Source organism: Panthera onca, chromosome D2, assembly GCF_046562875.1.
Source record: "Panthera onca isolate mPanOnc1 chromosome D2, mPanOnc1 haplotype 2, whole genome shotgun sequence".
NCBI lineage: Eukaryota > Metazoa > Chordata > Mammalia > Carnivora > Felidae > Panthera > Panthera onca.
The window spans coordinates 77,465,106-77,483,980 of record NC_138349.1 but is presented as its reverse complement, the minus strand read 5'-3'; the positions used below and the strand labels follow the sequence as shown (position 1 = coordinate 77,483,980).

Here is an 18,875-nt window from a genome sequence, read left to right as displayed (position 1 = left end):
TACCTATTTTCACAATTCTTGAATAAATTCAACTTAAAAATTATTGTAAATACATACACATATATGTATATACATACACATGTGTATATACATACATAAACTTTTCCATCAAATTGGCAAGTTTACTTATTTTTTAAAAATTATTTTCTTTTTAAAAATTTTTTTTAATGTTTTTCATTTTTGAGAGAGAGAGAGAGAGGCACAGAGAGAGAGAGAGAGAGAGGAGAGGGAGACACAGAATTTTTGAGAGAGAGAGGAGAGGGAGACACAGAATCCAAAGCGGGCTCCAGGCTCTGAGCTGTCAGCACAGAGCCTGACGCAGGGATCAAACTCATGAACAGTGAGATCATGACCTGAGCCAAAGTTGGACGCTTAACTGCCTGAGCCACTCAGGTGCCTCTATTTTCTTTTTTTAAATGTTTGTTTATTTTGAGAGAGAACACAAGCAAGCAAGCAGGGAAAGGGCAGAGGGAGAGAGAGAATCCCAGGCATAGTGTAGAGCCCGATGTAGGGCTCGAATCCACAAACCATGAGATCATGACCTGAGTCGAAACCAAAAGTCAGATACTTAACCAGCTGAACAACCCAGATGCCCCTCAAATTGGCAAGTTTAAAGAGATGTATGATACCCATCACAAGCCAGACTGTATGTTGGTATAATGTTACAGAAAGCACTCTGAGCAAAAGCTTGATTTAGTTTGAAGATATATAACTGTTTCCATTAGAAGGTATGAAACTTAGTTACTGTAAGAATCATTTTATTTTTTTGATACCGTTCAAAACTCACAAAGTATGTAGGCTTCATTACCCTCAGTGTGAAAGGAATATAAACAGGTCCAGAACAAGGGTATGTTATAGCATAATCCTAACCTGTAGCTATCAAATACAAGTTACACACACAATTTCTAAAATCACATTGCACGGGCGCCTGGGTGGCTCAGTCGGTTGAGCACTGACTCTTGATTTTGGCTCAGGTCATGATCTCATGACTTGTGGGATCGAGCTCTGTGTCGGGCTCTGCCACTGACAGTACAGGACCTGCTTGGGATTCTCTCTCACTCCCTCTCCCTCCCTCCGTCCCTCCCTCTCTCTCTCTCTCTCTCTCTCTCTCTCTGCCCCTCCCCTCCCCCACTTGCTGGCATGCCGTCTCTCAAATTAAAAAAAAATAATAAAATTGCATTCCTTTTTTAAAAGTGTATTTAAAATAAAGACATAAAACCACCTAGCTCCCATTTTCTAATGTGTATTGCCAACCCACCAAATTGTAGGCTTACCACCATAGTGTATTTTAGACTTGTGTATTTGTAAAGCCAATAAAGAAGTCGAGATAAAACATGAAACCACCACAACAAAAGGAAACGTACCTTATAAACCTGTTGAAAAGGAAGACAGTGCTCCGGATGACTCGTGCGGTCCGTGATTCTTCATGCTGAGATCTAGAGAGATTTAAGCCATCATCCATGTGACCTTCATGATGCATAATAGCCTGGACAAATGCAAAAGAACACTGCCATTACTCCCACCATCTCCGTTCTAAACATCTCCATCTAAGAAGATGCACACTTCAAAGGTGAGCCGTAACAATAACGGTTCATACTTACAGTGAGCCGGACATGGTTTTATGTGCAACTATTCAGATTTATAATGAAAACTATGCTGTGAGGTGTGTTGTTTTTTTTTAAGTTTATTTTTATTTATTTTGAGAGAGAGAGAGAGAGAGAGAGAGAGAGAGCAAGTGGGGGAGGGGCAGACAGAGAGAGAGGGAGACAGAGTCCCAAGCAGGCTCCGTGTTAATCAGCACAGAGTCGGAGGCGGGACTCGAACTCACAAACTGTCACATCGTGACCTGAGCCAAAATCAAGAGGTGGATGCTTACCTGACTGGGCCACCCAGGTGCCCCTTGAGTTGCATGATTTATAATAACTCATTTAAGTGGTATATACTTTTTTAATATTATATATATATATATATATATACTTATATAAATACTTATACATATATATAAACACTTTTTTTTTTTTTTTTTGCATTTACCACTTAAGTATTTAGAATGGCAAAATAATACCTGAAGTTTCTGCTGATTTCCTGATGGAAACTTATTTCTGTCTTTACAAAAATGTGTCTACATGTTATCATTTCTACCCATATTTTTCCCACAACCATATGTCATATTCAACTGTTAAGACAAGATACAAGGAAAATCTGATACTAGACTAGAACTCTTAGAAAGTAATATCTGAGTTAAGAATTTTGCTTCATTCACTCCGTTCCTGATGATTTGTGCAATCATATTTTGAACTTTAACCTTTCTGGGGAATGTTGTGCTATAAATAATACAGGATGCAGTGTAGCAAATCCAGGAAAACCACTATCATAAATTAAAATAAAAAGCCCTGCATAAAACTCATCTCCAGTATCACAAGCAATGTGGTATTTATCCTTAAGAGTAGTAGTAATTAGAAGGAAGCATGGGGGAGGGGGGGAGGGGTGGCAGAAAGCGTTCCTAAAATCTGTAACTTTGAGTTTTCAAGAACCCACATGAAAAGAGTTTTTTTTTAAAAGTAAAATTTTAATTATATATTTCATTTACCCCAATGTATCCAAAATATTTTGTCACTATTTAATAAACAGAACCAACCTGTTCACGAAGTATTTAACATTCTTCTTTGCCTTCAAAATCCAGGATACTTAGAGTATCCTGATTTAGATACCAAACTGTTAGTGAAAATACTTGATTTGTTTTAGAATTGATGACGTTTACAGTTGGAAGACTACATTCACATACCTAAGCTGTTCCAAACATGCACAAAAATTCTCTAATAACTTAATTAAGCATAAGCTTTTCAATTTAAATTAATTAAAATCGAAATGAAAAATTCAGTTCCTGTAGCTCTGGCCACATTCAAGTACGAAATAGCCACATGTGGCTAAGAAATGTTGACTTGGACAGCAGAGCCCCAGACCGAATTTCAAATTTATGGCAATTACAAGGGACAAAGGCGACGGGAAAAAATAATTCAGAGACATTTAGAACACGGGACATTCTACAACTGGCCTAGATTCTTAGTCAGTGATGAAAACAAGAGAGGAAGTACAAAAAAATGCGTGAACATTGATTGGATCCTGATAGGAAATGAGATATAAAAGACATTCTGGGACAAGAGAAGAAATATGAATACAAACAGGATATTAGATGATATAATGGAATTCTCATTATTTATTAGGTACAAGAATGGTATTACTGATGTGTGTGTGTGTGTCTATATGTATATATACACATATGCATACACATATGTATGTGTCTATAGACACACATATAGACACACACACACATACAGAGAAAAAGAGAGAGAGAAGGAAGAAAGGAGGGAAGGAGTAAAAGAAAGTAAATACTGTAAATTATTAATAATGGTTGAATCTAATTTGATGGTATATGGATGTTTGTTGGATTAGTCTTCTCTTTCTGTTTGAAATATTTCAAAATAAAACATTCAGGAGAAAAGAGACAGAAAATATCTGCTAAATCTGGTAGTTATTGGGTCAGCTCAAAGATCATTTAAAAAAAAAAAAAGTTTGCTTTGGAATCCAATCAACCTCTCGTGCCCCAATTTGCCCATTAGCCATTTACTTTCCAAACGTTAAGACAGTGCTCTGTGGGCTCAAAATTCTGTAATGCTACTGCAGCCAGAGACCAAGCCAACAGGTGCACGCGTGGGATCTCATGAACTCTAACTCCACACCCTTGAAAATACACGTTTCATTCAAGAACCCCCAAGCATCTTTCAGAGTTCAGGCACTGTGCTAGATATGACAAATACAAAAATGAAAGACATGGCTCCAGTCCCAAAGAATCTAGTAATGGAGACAGATAGTAAGTCATGAATATATACCTCTGTCGTGCCCTTTCCTGTCTGTCTCTCCCCCTTAGCCTGTGAGCTGAACTTACTCTAACCTCCGGCTCTGTCTCCTGTGGACCTCAAAAAGCAGCTTCAACTCGCTGGCTCCAAATACGCAACAACTTGGATAAAAGACAGAGACATTTTGCTGAGTGGAAGACGCTTTGTACCAAAGAGTGCACGCTGCATGATTTCCTTTACACAAATTTCTCCATCGGGCAAAACTAACCTGTGGTGGGAAAAGATTACAAAAAGCAATTGCCCCTGGGGGAGAAGGGGCGGGGACAACCTGGAAAGGAATGCTGTACAACTTTCTGCACAAATGGAACTTTGTTCTGCCATATTGTCATGCATGTGGGTCACATAATCTTTTGGCATTTCAGCGTATTTAAAGTCTACGTCTAGGGGCGCCTGGGTGGTTCAGTCAGTTGAGAATCCGACTTCGGCTCAGGTCATGATCTCGTGGTCTGTGAGTTCGAGCCCCGCGTCAGGCTCTGTGCTGACAGCTCAGAGCCCGGAGTCCTGCTTCAGATTCTGTGTCTCCCTGTCTCTCTGCCCCTCCCCCACTCATGCTCGGTCTCTCTCTCTCTCTCTCTCTCTGTCAAAAATAAATAAACATTAAAAAAAATTTAAAGTCTACCTCTAAAAATTGAAAATAATGGTAATAATTTACCAGGACATAGCAAGGGGGGTAGGAGTATAAATAAAACAAGAATACAAAAGCATTGAGAAGAATGAAGGTGAGGGACAGAGACACAAGGGTTCATTGTATTATTCTGTTTCCTTGGCATATATTTGATTTTTCCATCATGAAAAGTTAAAAACAGCTAAGCTCAGTCACAGGAAATAAATGGTTTACAATACTGCATATGAATAAATGCATTTAAATTTATGAGCCTCGCTCAAAGACCTCAAAGACAAGAGATGATCTCATCACAAAGATCATATGGGTCTACAAGAGAGTTGTCCCTGGCTTTCCCTCCAAAGCTCTAAGTTAGGAGAGAGATGACTTAGGCCCAACTCAGTCAAAGCAGAATCAGCCTCCAACCTCACTGGTCACTCCAAAGAGATCACAATAACCCTAAAAAAGTCCATTCTGGAATGTAGATATGTTATGATTAGTAAGTCTATTGGAAATAAAGATTTCTGCCCCACTACAGTCTTTCCAACATCTCACATCGGTAGAAATAATATTTGTGGTGTTATTTGGTTCTGTGTAAAATTATGACATGTGAACAATTTAGTACTATAGTACTAAAGGAGCTCACAAATAGTGTGGGATGGAGAGCTGGAGGGTGAGAGGAAGGACAGAGAGAAAGACAGAGAGAGAAGAGGGCAGGGGAGGGGAGAGGAGGAGAGAGGAGAGGGGAGGGGTGGAGAGAGGAAGGGAGAGGAGAGGAAGGGAGAGGAGGGGAAGGGAGAGGTACCCTAGTAAATGAAATAGCTACAGGACTACATATAAAATTTAATAAGTTATACATAAATGCTATGAAAACATAAAGGAAGGCACAGGAGATAAACTGAGACTTTCAAGAAGAACTTTTAAAATCTTTAAACTTAACCCCTGCAGGACAGATAGAAATTGGGTGGAGAAAAAAAAAGTTTTAAAGGGCATTCCAACCGTAGTTGATGCTTGAACAACATAGGTTTGAGCTACGCAGGTCCGCTTACACATGGCTTTTTTTCAATAAATACAGTACAGTAATGTAAATATATTGTCTCTTAGGATTTTCTTAATATTTTCTTTTCTCTAGCTTATTTTATTGTAAGAATACAGTATATAATACATAAAACACACAAAATGTGTTAATTATTTATGTTATTGGTGAACCTTCCCATCAATAGTAGGCTACTAGTAAAGTTTTAGGGGGAGTCAAAAGTTAAACACAGACTTTGACTGTGGGTTGGTGCCCCTAGTCCCATGTTGCTCAAGGGTCAACTGTGTTTGCAAAAGCACAGTTGTGTATAACCCACATTGTGTGTGTTTGTTGGCTTTTTATTGAAGTATAGTTGACAAACATAGCATATCAATTTCATGTGTACAAAATGAAAGTCAACCTTCTGGATGGAAGAAGGTATTCGCAAACCATATAACTGACAAGTGATTAATATCCTATATACATAAAGAGCTCATCCAAAGCAATAGCAGCAACAACAAAAATATAATCTGATTCAAAAAATGGGTAGAGGATCTGAATTGACATTTTTTTTTCAAAGCCATGATTTTTTGAGAAACAAGGAATGTGGTACAACTGGTGGGCTGAGAAAACCAAAGACGATGCCCAGAGATTGGACAATGAATAGGTGAATGGGGCACGGATGAGATAAGAGGCAGGTCAGGAAGGGTATCATATCACTATCAAGAAGTATAGTACTTGTCTTATGAGAAACAGACTGTCAGCAGAGGATTAAACCGTAACAGTGTATGAGCTCTCCTGCTTTCTAGAAATACAACTCAGGCAGGAACAGGGAGAACAGAGTGAAGTAGGTAGACTATGCTAGAATCCAGAAAAGAGTGTATTTCTTCACTTGATATTTAAAGTCATTATGTAACATCTGGCATTGTTCACCCCACAAAAACCAAAGAGATTATTATGGTGGGATTTGACCTTTTGCATGTAAATAGTGTTTTGTAGGTGGCCCACAGTGTTAGCTACCTCTTACCTTCTGTTGGTGTTTTATCGTCACAAAAAACGATGGCTATAAATAGCGTTTTTATGTAATCTTACCTTACGTTGTATGGATCCCATTCTCACTGATTTCACATCCACAGACTGGTAAGTAAGCCACAGGCCAGTATTTATATGTTGAATATAGCATACTGAGTCTCCATATTTTATTTCTGATGTTCCCATGCCATCGACTTCTTTTCTCACCCCTACATCCAATTTTTCCTAAGGAGAGAGAGAGAAAAAAAAAAAAGATAAGCAAATGTTGTAAAAATACTAGTTTATATTGAAAGAACTTTGCCTTACTGTAAATATGTCCCTTGAAATATTCAGCCCTCTGACATCCTTTAAAATACTAATGGTCAAATATTCCATTCCAGCAGTTCAAGCTGTACTGAAAATTGAAGTAGGAAGTTATAAAGATAAACATACCCTGAATTATTCATAATAATAGAACATTATTTTGGCTATAACATTTTATATTGCTTAATGGCAAACTCCAAACCAGAGATCTTAAAATTAGTATCTTAGGCTTCATGTTCTTTCCAGATTATTTTTTCATCGTTGATGGTTAACAGCATATATTTAGAAGAACAGAAAATCCTGTTTTGAGTTCAATCTCTGCTACTTACTACCTCTGTGACCTTAGGATAACTTAATTAAACATTATAAGCCTTGGGTTTCTCATCTGTAAAGAAAGACAACAAAAGTATCTCCCCCGCACCATAGTATCAGACAGCATGAGCTAATGCATGTCAAGTTTTCAGCCCAGTTCCTGGGATAAAATAAACACTTACCTAAATTTTAATGATTCTGACCATGAAAATGGTATTGATAATGTTGACAAGGATATTGCTGAGGATGTTAATACCAGTGATGGCTTCTTTTGAACTGATCGAAGCTATAATTCAGTTTCCACAAGGGCCACTTCCAACGTGGACCATGGAAGTATTCACTCCTCTAGGACTACGAGGGTAAGCTCCCTGTGCCATGAAGGAACAGCCAATCCTCTGACACCAACTAAATATATAAGTCCCTATTTCTTTTAATACTTCCTTCTTCAACATGCACTTTCAGTTTTCCCTCCCATGCTTAATTCTGGTCTTCAGGCACATGTGAGGTCTTCAAGTTCTGTATAGTCCTTAAAATAACAGCAAAATAATCTAATCCTCTTTTGGTTGCTGGATCTCCTTTTGTGGTTCCTTATTCTTCTCTTTGGTCTAACTTTTGTTGATAAATTTAACTTTCATCTATGCCTTTCCTTATTCAACTTTCAAAATAGTTACACAAATGTTTTTGGAGACTAGCTTGATGTAATAGTTACACAATTAGTTGAAAATTACTAATAGTTACACAAATGTTTTTGAATATTAGGTTGGAGTAAACTTTATGGCTGTTATACAGAAAGGAATACTTCAAATAAAAATAATTCAAAACAAAATTCTAATAAGATTTTTTCATGTGATCTGCACATTGTACTAATACTAATAACTCTAAGATGATTATGAACACTCCAACAATTGAAAATTAAAATGAATTGAAATTCTTAATACAAAAGGTCAAGGTCATGTAAGAAAATGAATACAATTATATGTTAAGTTGATTTAACCATTATGCAAATAACTTGAAACACTATTCCAAGAATCTGCAATAAAACAGATAATTAAGCTATTCCAATTTCATTCTATCAAACAAGATAAACTACTAATCTACTTGCTCCAACCCTATCAATGGGAAAATTAAATTCTAGGGGAAAATATAACAATGTAATTATCTCCTCAAAATAAAACAATGAGCCTCTAACATTCTAACTTTCTTGTTTTTTGTTGTTGTTTTGTTTTTTTGTTTTTTATCCAAGGGAGTTCGTTGGTAGCCTACTTTTACAGACTGCGGATTGTGTTTTGAGAAGTCACAATTACTAATTGTAAAGTTATGCTTTGTTTGCTTTTTATTAAATAGTTCACATCTCTCTCTGAATTAGTTTTAACCATGGTACGTCATGTAGAGTGTCTTAGTGACTATCTCTGAGCCTCAGGTCAGGCAAGAATGGCTAAAATAACATTAGAAAAAAGTAAAGTGATTATTTGCTGTATGAAAGAATAAAGGCCATTCATGCTCCTTCTTTCTTTTATTTCCTGTCATTTTCTGTAACTCAGACTTAGGGGGAAGGAGAAATTCAGGTAAAAATAATCCAGATGCTTTGAACAACTATAAGCAGAGGCAAAACATGAGTCAAGAATATGACAGCTACGAAAAGCACCTAACATAAAACTAGCCTGTTTTACTAGAAATAACGTATCCAGATTAGACAAGTAATAATTTTACTAATACTCTACATTCACTCAACACATGTTATTTTTTTTTTTAATTATTCTGGCTTTGGGAAATGATAGAGTAGTGGAGTTGGACTAATCCTCCCAGAGAGAACAATTGTAAAATTTAGAAGACATACTTTCCAGAATCTATCTGAAGATCCTTAAGAGGGATCAAAAGCAGGGAGAAATCGGAGAATATTTTTCTCTCTAAAGAAAAATAGTACCCATGTGATTTTTTTAAAGCTGCCTTTTGGGATGCCTGGGTGGCTCCTCTGATTAAGCATCTGACCCTTGATTTTGGCTCAGGTCATGATCTCACAATTGAGATCAAGCCCTGTGTAGGGCAGTCCCGCATAGGGCTCCATGCTGAGAGCATAGAGCCTGCTTGGAATCCTCTCTCTCTCTCTCTCTCTCTCTCTCTCTCAAAAATAAATAAACTTTAAAGGCTGCTTTTTGCCTTGGGACATACCCTGCCCAATCTGCTTGCAGCTCATGCAGAAGGAATCTGCTGCCTTACTGGCTTGAGATATCAGAGAACACACCATAAGGCTCACAAGCAGCTGGAAAATTAGATGAGCTAAATCCTGTAGTGAAAAGGTATCTGCAAAATCTGCTTATAAAATTCACCCAAATTCTTGCTGACCACTAAACTATGCCCTGCGGAATGAAAGCAGATGAAAGCTGATGTAACTGTGCAAAAATACAAGCAACTGCCCACTGCAAAACAGAGAACAAAACTGGAGTTTCAGTCCAACAGGGTTAACTGCCTGCTGAAACTAAAATCACTCTTCGGGGCGGGGGGGGGGGGTGGGGGGAAACCTTAACAAAATTCAGTCTCTATAACCTACCATTTCTAATACCCAATAGATACTGTCAAAAATTAGTATATGTGAAACACAAGAAAAAGTGATCATACTAAATTAAGAAAACAAAACCACTGTGACCCATGCCAAAGAAAACAGAATAACGATAGGGAATAGAAAGGATGCACAGATAGCCCTTACAATTAGCAGACAAGGACTTTATTTTTTGTTAATTTATTTTAGGGGGAAGGAGGCAGAGGGAGAGAGAGAATCTTAAGCAGGCTCCACGCTCAGCGCGGGAGCCCAATGCAGGGCTCGACCCCACCACCGTGAGATCGTGACCTGAATCGAAATCAAGACTCAGATGCTCAACCTACTGAGCCACCCAGGCAACCCAGCAGACAAACTCTTCAAAGTGACCATTGTAAATATAAACTACGTTCAATGACATAAAGGAAAATATACGCATAATGAATAAAATGATGGGACTCTCAGGTGAAGAAATATAAACTACATAAAATGAAATATAATAGCAAAATGAAAACAGTAATTGAAATATAAAATTAATTGGGTCAGCTTAACATCAAATTGGAATTACTAAGGAGACAATGAAGTTGAAAGCAGGTCAGTAGAAATTTTCCAATCTCAAGATCAGATTGCTTTTATTTATTTATTTATTTATTTATTTATTTATTTATGCTTTAAATATTTATTTATTTTGGGGAGAACACAAGCAGGGACAGGGGAGAGAGAGGGGGACAGAGGATTCAAAGCAGGCTCTGTGGCTCTACACTGACAGGCTGACTGCAGTGAGCCTCGTGTGGGGTTCAAACTCATGAACCGTGAGATCATGACCTAGGCCAATGGCGGATGCTCAATCAACTGAGCCACCCAGGCACCCCAAGATCAGAATGCTTTTAAAAGCACTCTGACATAATAAGTACTTTGCCATTAGGTAAAAACTTTCCTCAAAAGACCAGATAAAGATTTAATTCCCATACCTTCTGCATTTCATTGAGGAAGTGTTTAGATCCTATTATTTTAGCATTCATTAACATCCATACATTTTTAAATAGTCTACTTTTCCATCCTATAAAGAATAATCTTGCGATCTGAGGACCATAAAAATGCTCAGAAAGAAAACAACTTTTTTTGACACAGTCTCGAGTTATTGAAAAGGATTCTATTTTTACTGTTAGGTGATCTTTTGGACATTTTCTCTTGTGATTCATGGACAACCATAAGTCACAATACTTTAACTAGAGAGAGATACTGGCACTTCACTGAAATTACTTCTCAACTGCCTTCTTTCCCATTGACTATTAATTAGTTTTTCAAGGGCATGAATCATATGTCTGGTTCCTTCACCTCAGTGGCCCATATCCCAGGAGCAGAACAGTCCCTACAAATCCTAGATTCTCAACAAAGATTTACTAAATTAATAAATCAATTTTTGGGAAAAAAAAAAGCGCATACCCCTTCAGAAACTATTCCCAAGTCTAACATTCAAATGATTCCACTTACCAATGCTTAGAAAACATGATTTCCTAATGAATACCAAAAGAGTTTTAGAAGTAAAAAAGATCAGCGTGAAAAATATTAAGTGACATTTTGGCATTGGGCATATGAAACCGACTAGTAAAGCCAAAACTATTTGTGACCAACTGTCCATACGAAGTGATATACAGGCATTACATATACCAAATGAGGCCCATTAAGAAATTTAAGCTAGTCATGCAGGATTATGTTCTCATTATATGAACCAGGTAGTTCAGTGAGATTCTTCCAATTACACCATCCCTAAATCCATCCAAATTATTCTACCAAGTGGCTGATAGGAAGGAAAATAAAAAAAGGCCTTTATCCTTAGAGGACGGTGTGTTTGTTTTTGTAACAGCCAGTTCTCCCTTAAACAAATAATCGTTAAAGTTAGGAAAACTAAAAGCTCAACGTCAAAATATATATATACCCTTTTGCTTTTATATGGTGCCATACTTAAACATAAAAGGGTTGGTCACTGAAAAATGTGAATCGAAAAATGTAACGGGGTCAGAGAAATTACTGGAACCGATATGCCAGGCCAAGCTCGGTCCATCCAAGGCAGGTGTATAAAAAATACATAGCTTTCTTTGTCCCTGGTGTTTGTTTAGAAATCTCACGAAGATACACTGGTGGGTGTGTTTGTAGAGAGAAAGGCCTTAAAACATTTCTTGTGCTGGAAGGATCTTTGAGGGGTTTCCCTCGCGGCAAACAAGGTCACAGTGCCTTAGAAGTCCTCTAATATCTTGGATAAACCCCACCCCTTGAGGGTGGGCTGGGCCAGTGTGTATGATGGGATAGCACTTGTGATTAGATTATGTTCTATGGCAAAGGTGAGACGATCTTGCAGATGTAATTAAAGTCTGTATTGAATTGACTGTGAACAAATACTATGGGTGAGTAACAGTTAATCAGGTGAACCCTTTAAAGAAGGCTTAGGCTTTCCCTAAGCAGCTAGGGCCCATGGCGTTCCATCCCAATCATGATCTTTCTTTCCAGCCACTTGCGTTACGGACTCTGGGCTTACTTGGCCAGCCCTCACAACCTCATAAAGCAAATCCACATAATAAAAATCCCTTAATATACACATGTCTCAACGCTGGCTCCGCTTCTCTGGTTGAACTTTGACTGCTACACCTTATCTTAACCCCAAAGGTTTCAGTGAGCTCATTCTTGTGCAGATTGCCACTAGAAAGAATCAGCGTAAAAACTATTACTGAATTTCTCTATTTTCTGTAAAATTATAGTTGGCATTATTTTCTATTATGCTATCAAACATTGTTGAAAAAAGGTAACTGAAAAAGTTTATTTTGAATTTAATCCTGATTAGATACAAAATCCATCTCCATAACTTGGCATAACTATTTTGATAAGAAAAAAAATTCTCCACTTTGTTTTTATATTTTAGATATTTAATCAATCCCTAAACAACCATAATAGTCAGACTATTCCAAGTGAGCAAGATATATTTTCTACCTGCCATTATTATTATTATTATTATTATTACATCTTTAATTTTCTTATTAGTTTTAGTATTTGCATCCAAAATCTGGAGCTGTCACACAACTCACCCAAGCCACTGTTTCCCATCTGCATAATGAAGATTAAAAATAATGGGGTTCCTGGGTGGCTCAGTTGATTGAGCATCAGGTTCTTGATTTCAGCTCAGGTTGTGATCTCAGGGTCGTGGGATTAACTCCCCCAAGAGAGATGCTCTCTATCTTTCCCCCTGCCCCTCTTCCCCTACCCCCTCTCCCCTGCTCTTGCTCTCTCTCTCTCTAAATAAGACATTAATTAAAAAATTAAAATGGGGGCACCTGGGTGGCTCAGTCGGTTGAGCGGCCGACTTCGGCTCAGGTCATGATCTCACGGTCTGTGAGTTTGAGCCCCGCATCGGGCTCTGTGCTGACAGCTCAGAGCCCGGAGCCCGTTTCGGATTCTGTGTCTCCCTCTCTCTCTGACCCTCCCCTGTTCAGGCTCTGTCTCTCTCTGCCTCAAAAATAAATAAACGTTAAAAAAAAAAAATAAAAAAAAAAATTAAAATGAAAAATTAAAATGAAAAAAGTATCTAAGCTTCATAGGCTTGATCTAGGATTAAACAAGATAATTCACTTAAGGTGCTTAGTACACTACTTGGCATATAATAAGTTATTAGCTGTTATACTTATTTTCATTGCAGAAGTGTGCAGGTTTGAAAACATCTTAAAAATTTTTTGAACTAAGAATAAAAAATTCCAAGTAAAAATGACATAATAAAAACTACATCCCGAAAATGTTTTGTTCTTTCTATTTCTGCCACTTGATCCATAATCGTTAATCTCAATGGCAGCCTTATTTGAGGTTAGTATTCCATCATATATACACCTTTAAGTGTCTTTATTTCAAAGACCAGGGGCCATGTTCAAATGTAGAAATGAACACAGGGATGAGAGAATCAATTTACACTATTTTCTCTAAAATCTTGACAATATAAAAAATACTTTATTTTAAAAATAATTTCATCTATAATTAAAGACTTTTTATTCTGTTTTAGTTGGTTGTAAATTCAATGCTTCTTTATCATGTAAATGCACAACAATTTTCATCATAGATTTTAATTACTTTTTCATTTTTTTAATGTTTATTTATTTTTGAAGGAGAGAGAAGACAGAATGTGAGCAGGAGAGGGGCAGGGAGAGAGACAGCCACAGAATCCAAAGCAGAATCTAGGCTCTGAGCTGTCAGCACAGAGCCCAACACGGGGCTCGAACTCATGAACCGCGAGATCATGACCTGAGCCGAAGTCGGATGCCTAAACAAGTGAGCCACTCAGGCACCCCAAGGATTTCTTTAAGTAAAAAAAAATAAATAAATAATTTTTTTAAGTTACATTATGATTTGCTTTTTATTTTAACTCAACGATATTATGATGGATATTTTTCCAGATCTGTATATTCTAATAGCTAATACCACTTACCTATCAACTATATTTGTTGAATATCTGAGTCTTTTCCAAGCTTTTGCCATAACAAAGAATGATGAAACTTACCTGCACAGGTTTTATTTTATTTCAGTAAAACAATCCCCCCACTAAAAACAATTAAATTACAGACTTCATGTATCCTACCAGTGGTTTTTCTCTTTATTTCTTCTTGTATCTCCTATAGGTTTTGCTTACTGAATATTAATACTATGTCATTTTATTCGGTATAAAGATTTGGTAACTGTTTACATCCTCAGTGAATTCTGTTCTTTGATACTAGGAAGTATCCTTCTTTTTTTCACTCAACGCTTTCAATGCCTGAATTTCTCCTCATCTGATATTAAATCAGACATCCTGCTTTGTTCTGGTTTGTATTTTCTTGGTATTCAATTAACCATCTTGTAATTTACAAACTTTCCAGATAAAATTGTTCTAGAAGTGTCTCATTATGTCAGTATTATTTATACTTCATGATCCAATATGAAATTGTTTTAAATTGTAATTTTAGCCCATTTTTATGTAATGATAAGGCAAATACACTGAGTCTCCACCTGTCAACATTTTAGATTTTCTGTTTTTACATTTATTTGTTTTCTAATTGTTTGCTACATGGCCTATGGTCTTTGTTGACTGTGGGTTTCTGTGGCTATGCAGAGCCTATCCTTTTTGCCTTGTCCTCTTCCTTTTTTTAATTTTTTTAAATGTCTATTCATTTTTCAGAGAGAGAGAGTGTGTGTGCGATGCTGGGGAGAGGCAGAGAAAGACAAGGGGACAGAGGATCCAGAGCAGGCTCTCTGCTGTCAGCAGAGAGCCTAATGTGGGGCTCCAACTCATGAACCGTGAAATCATGACTTGATCTGAAGCTGGATGCCTAACCAACTGAGCCATCCAAGCGCCCCGCCCCTGCCTTGTCCTCTTTCTACTGGACTGGTCTGTGCACAATAAGAATGGTAGTATTTTCCTCTTTTTTTTTTTTTTTCACCAAATTCCCTCTTTTCCACCACCTTATTTTAGTAAATTTCATTATACTTCAGTGTTTGCCTTTTCCCTGTTAAATATCTTATACTTCCATTCCCTGATTTTTCAATTAAAAAAAATATTCTTTGCCCTTATGTGTTATGGGAGGCAATCAGCGCGCCTCTTTTTCACTTTTTCTCTTTTGCCCCTAATTTTTGTTCGATTTTTGCTTTGCAAATGCTACAGTGTGGAAAACTTTTCCAGTGTCTTTCACTGCGATATGACTGCTCAGGTTATTCTACTTCTCTGGGATTTTATTTTGCTAAATTAGATTTTGCTAGCATGTCATGTGTTCCCTTTAGTTTTTCTCATTTTCTGCAATAAAGCTGTATGTCATTGTAATAGGTACCATCTTTTTTTTTTTAATTTTTTTTTTAACGTTTTTATTTATTTTTGAGACAGAGCATGAATGGGGGAGGGGCAGAGAGAGAGGGAGACACAGAATCAGAAGCAGGCTCCAGGCTCTGAGCCATCAGCCCAGAGCCCGACGCGGGGCTCGAACTCACAGACTGTGAGATCGTGACCTGAGCCGAAGTCGGACGCATAACCGACTGAGCCACCCGGGCGCCCCTGGTACCATCTTTTTTTACTTAAAAAAAGAGCTTCTACCATCAGATAACTGATCCCTCTTTAGTGAGCTGATTTTTTGTCTTTTTCTGACTGTGGTGCGATCAGTGGCTAAACCAGCACCCTCCCCCTCTTCTGCTGAGGTAGGCTTGAGGAAGAAGCCCCTCAACACCAAGCTCATTCACAATGAGATCCACTGTGCTTCCCAACTACGGAGACAAGGAGCAACTGTCCACCAGAGGTCCACAAGACACAGCTTTCAGAGCCCTTTGTGGGGCCCATACAACAAATACACAGACGTGGGTCCTGAGACTGTCCATTCAGGTTTAGCAGTTTTGTCTATTTTTCACCACACGGAATAGCTATCTACACTGCTGTCTCTCCCAGAGATCTCTGAGGAAGTCAAGAGTCCGGTGTATCTTCCACCACTCCGTATGTTGCAGAGCAGAAGAACCAACAGAGTGGCACTACGGACGGGTACCCAGGCTACTGTCTTCTCTCGGTTACTTCTGGACTCACCCAAACTTAACCATTAGCTACAACAGGGGCATCAGGTTCTACATCTCTGCAACAAAACTAACCAGTAATCAGCCCCATTCCTACCATTATGCTCGAGTTTCATCCTTCATTCACTGAAGGACAGAAATATATGATAAAAATGAATACAATAGGTGCTCGGCATTGGTCAATTGAACATGTGATTTTTCAACCATTCCTGAGACTCCTCACTGTTCAGGACATTTGCTCTTTTGCTGAACCATGACTGGGAATCCACTGCATTGTGGGGCTGATCAGTCGGGGACCAGCCATGAGGTACTGAGGGGCCCAGTTGTGCTGGAGCACCAGCATTCCACCTTGACTTTGATGCACGTGTATTTTTTTTCTATTTTACTCATCATCTGGTTCAAAGGGATTCTCATTAGAGATCTAAAGAGTTTTCTAGGACGTCTTGTTCCTACAAATGATTCAAAAGACATAAGAAGAAAGATCCGCATAGAAGAGCAGACGTGAAAACAAATGTGTCTTTGAGGAAAAAGTTTTGATGTGTTTTACCGTCATATTGTTATATGACAACAGCACGAGGTTTGTGCTAACTGTGCCTAAGTCTAAGAAAACAAACAAGCCCGATGAATGCGTTTTATGTAAACAACCAAAGAACTATAAACCAGGTGAGACACGTGAGCAGAGTTTTACTGAAAGGAATGGATAGAAGAGGAACTGGAAATTTAGAAAGATGTGTAAAATGTTCTTACATCATTTCTTTGTTTGCATTTCTAACACTGAAAGAAATGTGATGGGAATATACTGACACGTAACCCGAAATTACATTTTCTGTCTTACCTTGGAAGATCGGAAGGTAAATGCTGTTGACTTTACATCAGCCTTTTCTTTGTCCATGAGTAGAAGGTTTTTGTCTTCCATGAGACTCAAGTACTTTCCTGTTGTGACATGGCGTAGTCGGAAGGGCTGGCCCCATCTTATGTGGCTTCCACTCCACCTGACAAACACAGTTAAGACTTGATCCAACGGCATCCACAATCACAGGAGAAAAGGCAATTAAAACGTGTGTGTCGGACATTGAAATTTGCTTTGAATATATTGCCTAATGTTCTCAAAACCCTTAGGACGTTGGTGGTATTAACTTCATTACACAAATAACAAAATGGTTATCCAGAATGATTAACTAACAGTCAATGTTACATACCTAAAAGTAAATAGGAGTGAAATTTAACTCTAGGACTTCACCTTTAAGTAACTAGAACACCATCCACACTACATACTACTCTATGCAAAGATGACTAAGGACTTATGTTCTAAGTTAACATCTAATCGTGAGTCACAGATACAGAAATTAGGATAGAAATTTTAAGTTTAAATAATACTTTAGATTCACTAGCTCAAAAACTTTTGTTGGAAAAATAAAACTTTTGTTGGATTCGCACAGACTTGAAAAACAGTGGTAATTTAGTCAATGCTTAAGTCTGATTAATTGGAGCTCATATATACAAAGTACATACTTGAAAAAAGAAACCTATTCCTAGGCACTGAATTTTAATAATGTGAAACAGTTATATCATTAAAAACTCATCAGCAAAAAGGACAAACCAAGAAAAGATTTCTAAAAAGGTCAAGAGAGAAAAAAGTAAAACACAATAATCGGAACATGCAAACTAAGGTTGCAGAAAAAAAGGTAAAAAGCAAAGTTATGATCATTAAAACCCGCTTTTCGAAATAACTTTCAGACAGGGTCGAAAAGAAAACTCAAGATGCAGACCATCCTTGTTTTGCACAGTGCTGTGTCAGCTGAGTCGTGTGTATCTGAACCTTGGACTCACGAAAGTAAGGTAGGGAAACAAGGCTCTGATATGCAAGACGTTCAGTTAATATGGTGATGTGCAAGGAAAGACAGTCTCTTATCATTGACAAGAAGTATGCTGACAATCAAATAATGTTTTAAAGAACTAAAAGTAAATGAATGACAGCAATTACCATGCATATAAATTCAAAAGGAGATAGTGATGGTAAAGTTGCTATTAAACAAATTAGAACTTAAGGCAAAAAACATAAAGGGGATACCGTCATGTACTTTATAAAGAGAAAAAATGTAACTCTAAAAAGAATGTTTGTGGGGCGCTTGTGTGGCTCAGTTGGTTGAGCGTCCGACTTCGGCTCGGATCATGATCTTGCGGTTCATGAGTTTGAGCCCCATGTTGGGTTCCGTGCTGACAGCTCAGAGCCCAGAACCTGCTTCGGATTCTGTTTCCCCCTCTCTCTCTGCCCCTACCCTGCTGGTACTCTCTCTCTTTCAAAAATAAAATAAATAAAAACATTAAAATACATACATACATAAAATGTCTGTCATGAAGCTTCCCATGTCAATGGAAAAAAGAAAACAAAAGAAACAGAGATAATGATTTATAAAGACAATTACACTGGAAGCTTTTTATCACTATGTATTAAATCGAAAAGATAAAAATTATAGAAATGAAGGATTTCTATATGATTGAATTAATCAATAAGCTTACTTTAACATAGGGTCATTACAAAGGTCACCAAAAATTATGTTTTTTTCCTATTCTACAAATTGAGAATACTTTTTTCAAATT

The 18,875-nt window shown here is 37.6% G+C and overlaps 1 protein-coding gene across 4 annotated transcripts in view; it reads right to left on the bottom strand.

Moving 5' to 3' along the window:
• The window catches only part of RYR2 (ryanodine receptor 2), a 755,762-nt gene that overhangs the window by 378,947 nt on the left and 357,940 nt on the right, over positions 1-18,875 (bottom strand). For all 4 annotated transcript variants that reach the window (XM_081790553.1, XM_081790554.1, XM_081790555.1 and 1 more), the window contains exons 12-14: positions 17,110-17,266; positions 6,626-6,790; positions 1,365-1,486 (exon numbers count right to left, since the gene is read on the bottom strand). In XM_081790553.1, the coding sequence (XP_081646679.1) occupies positions 1,365-1,486; positions 6,626-6,790; positions 17,110-17,266 (444 nt within the window). The remainder of the gene's footprint in view (positions 1-1,364; positions 1,487-6,625; positions 6,791-17,109; positions 17,267-18,875) is intronic.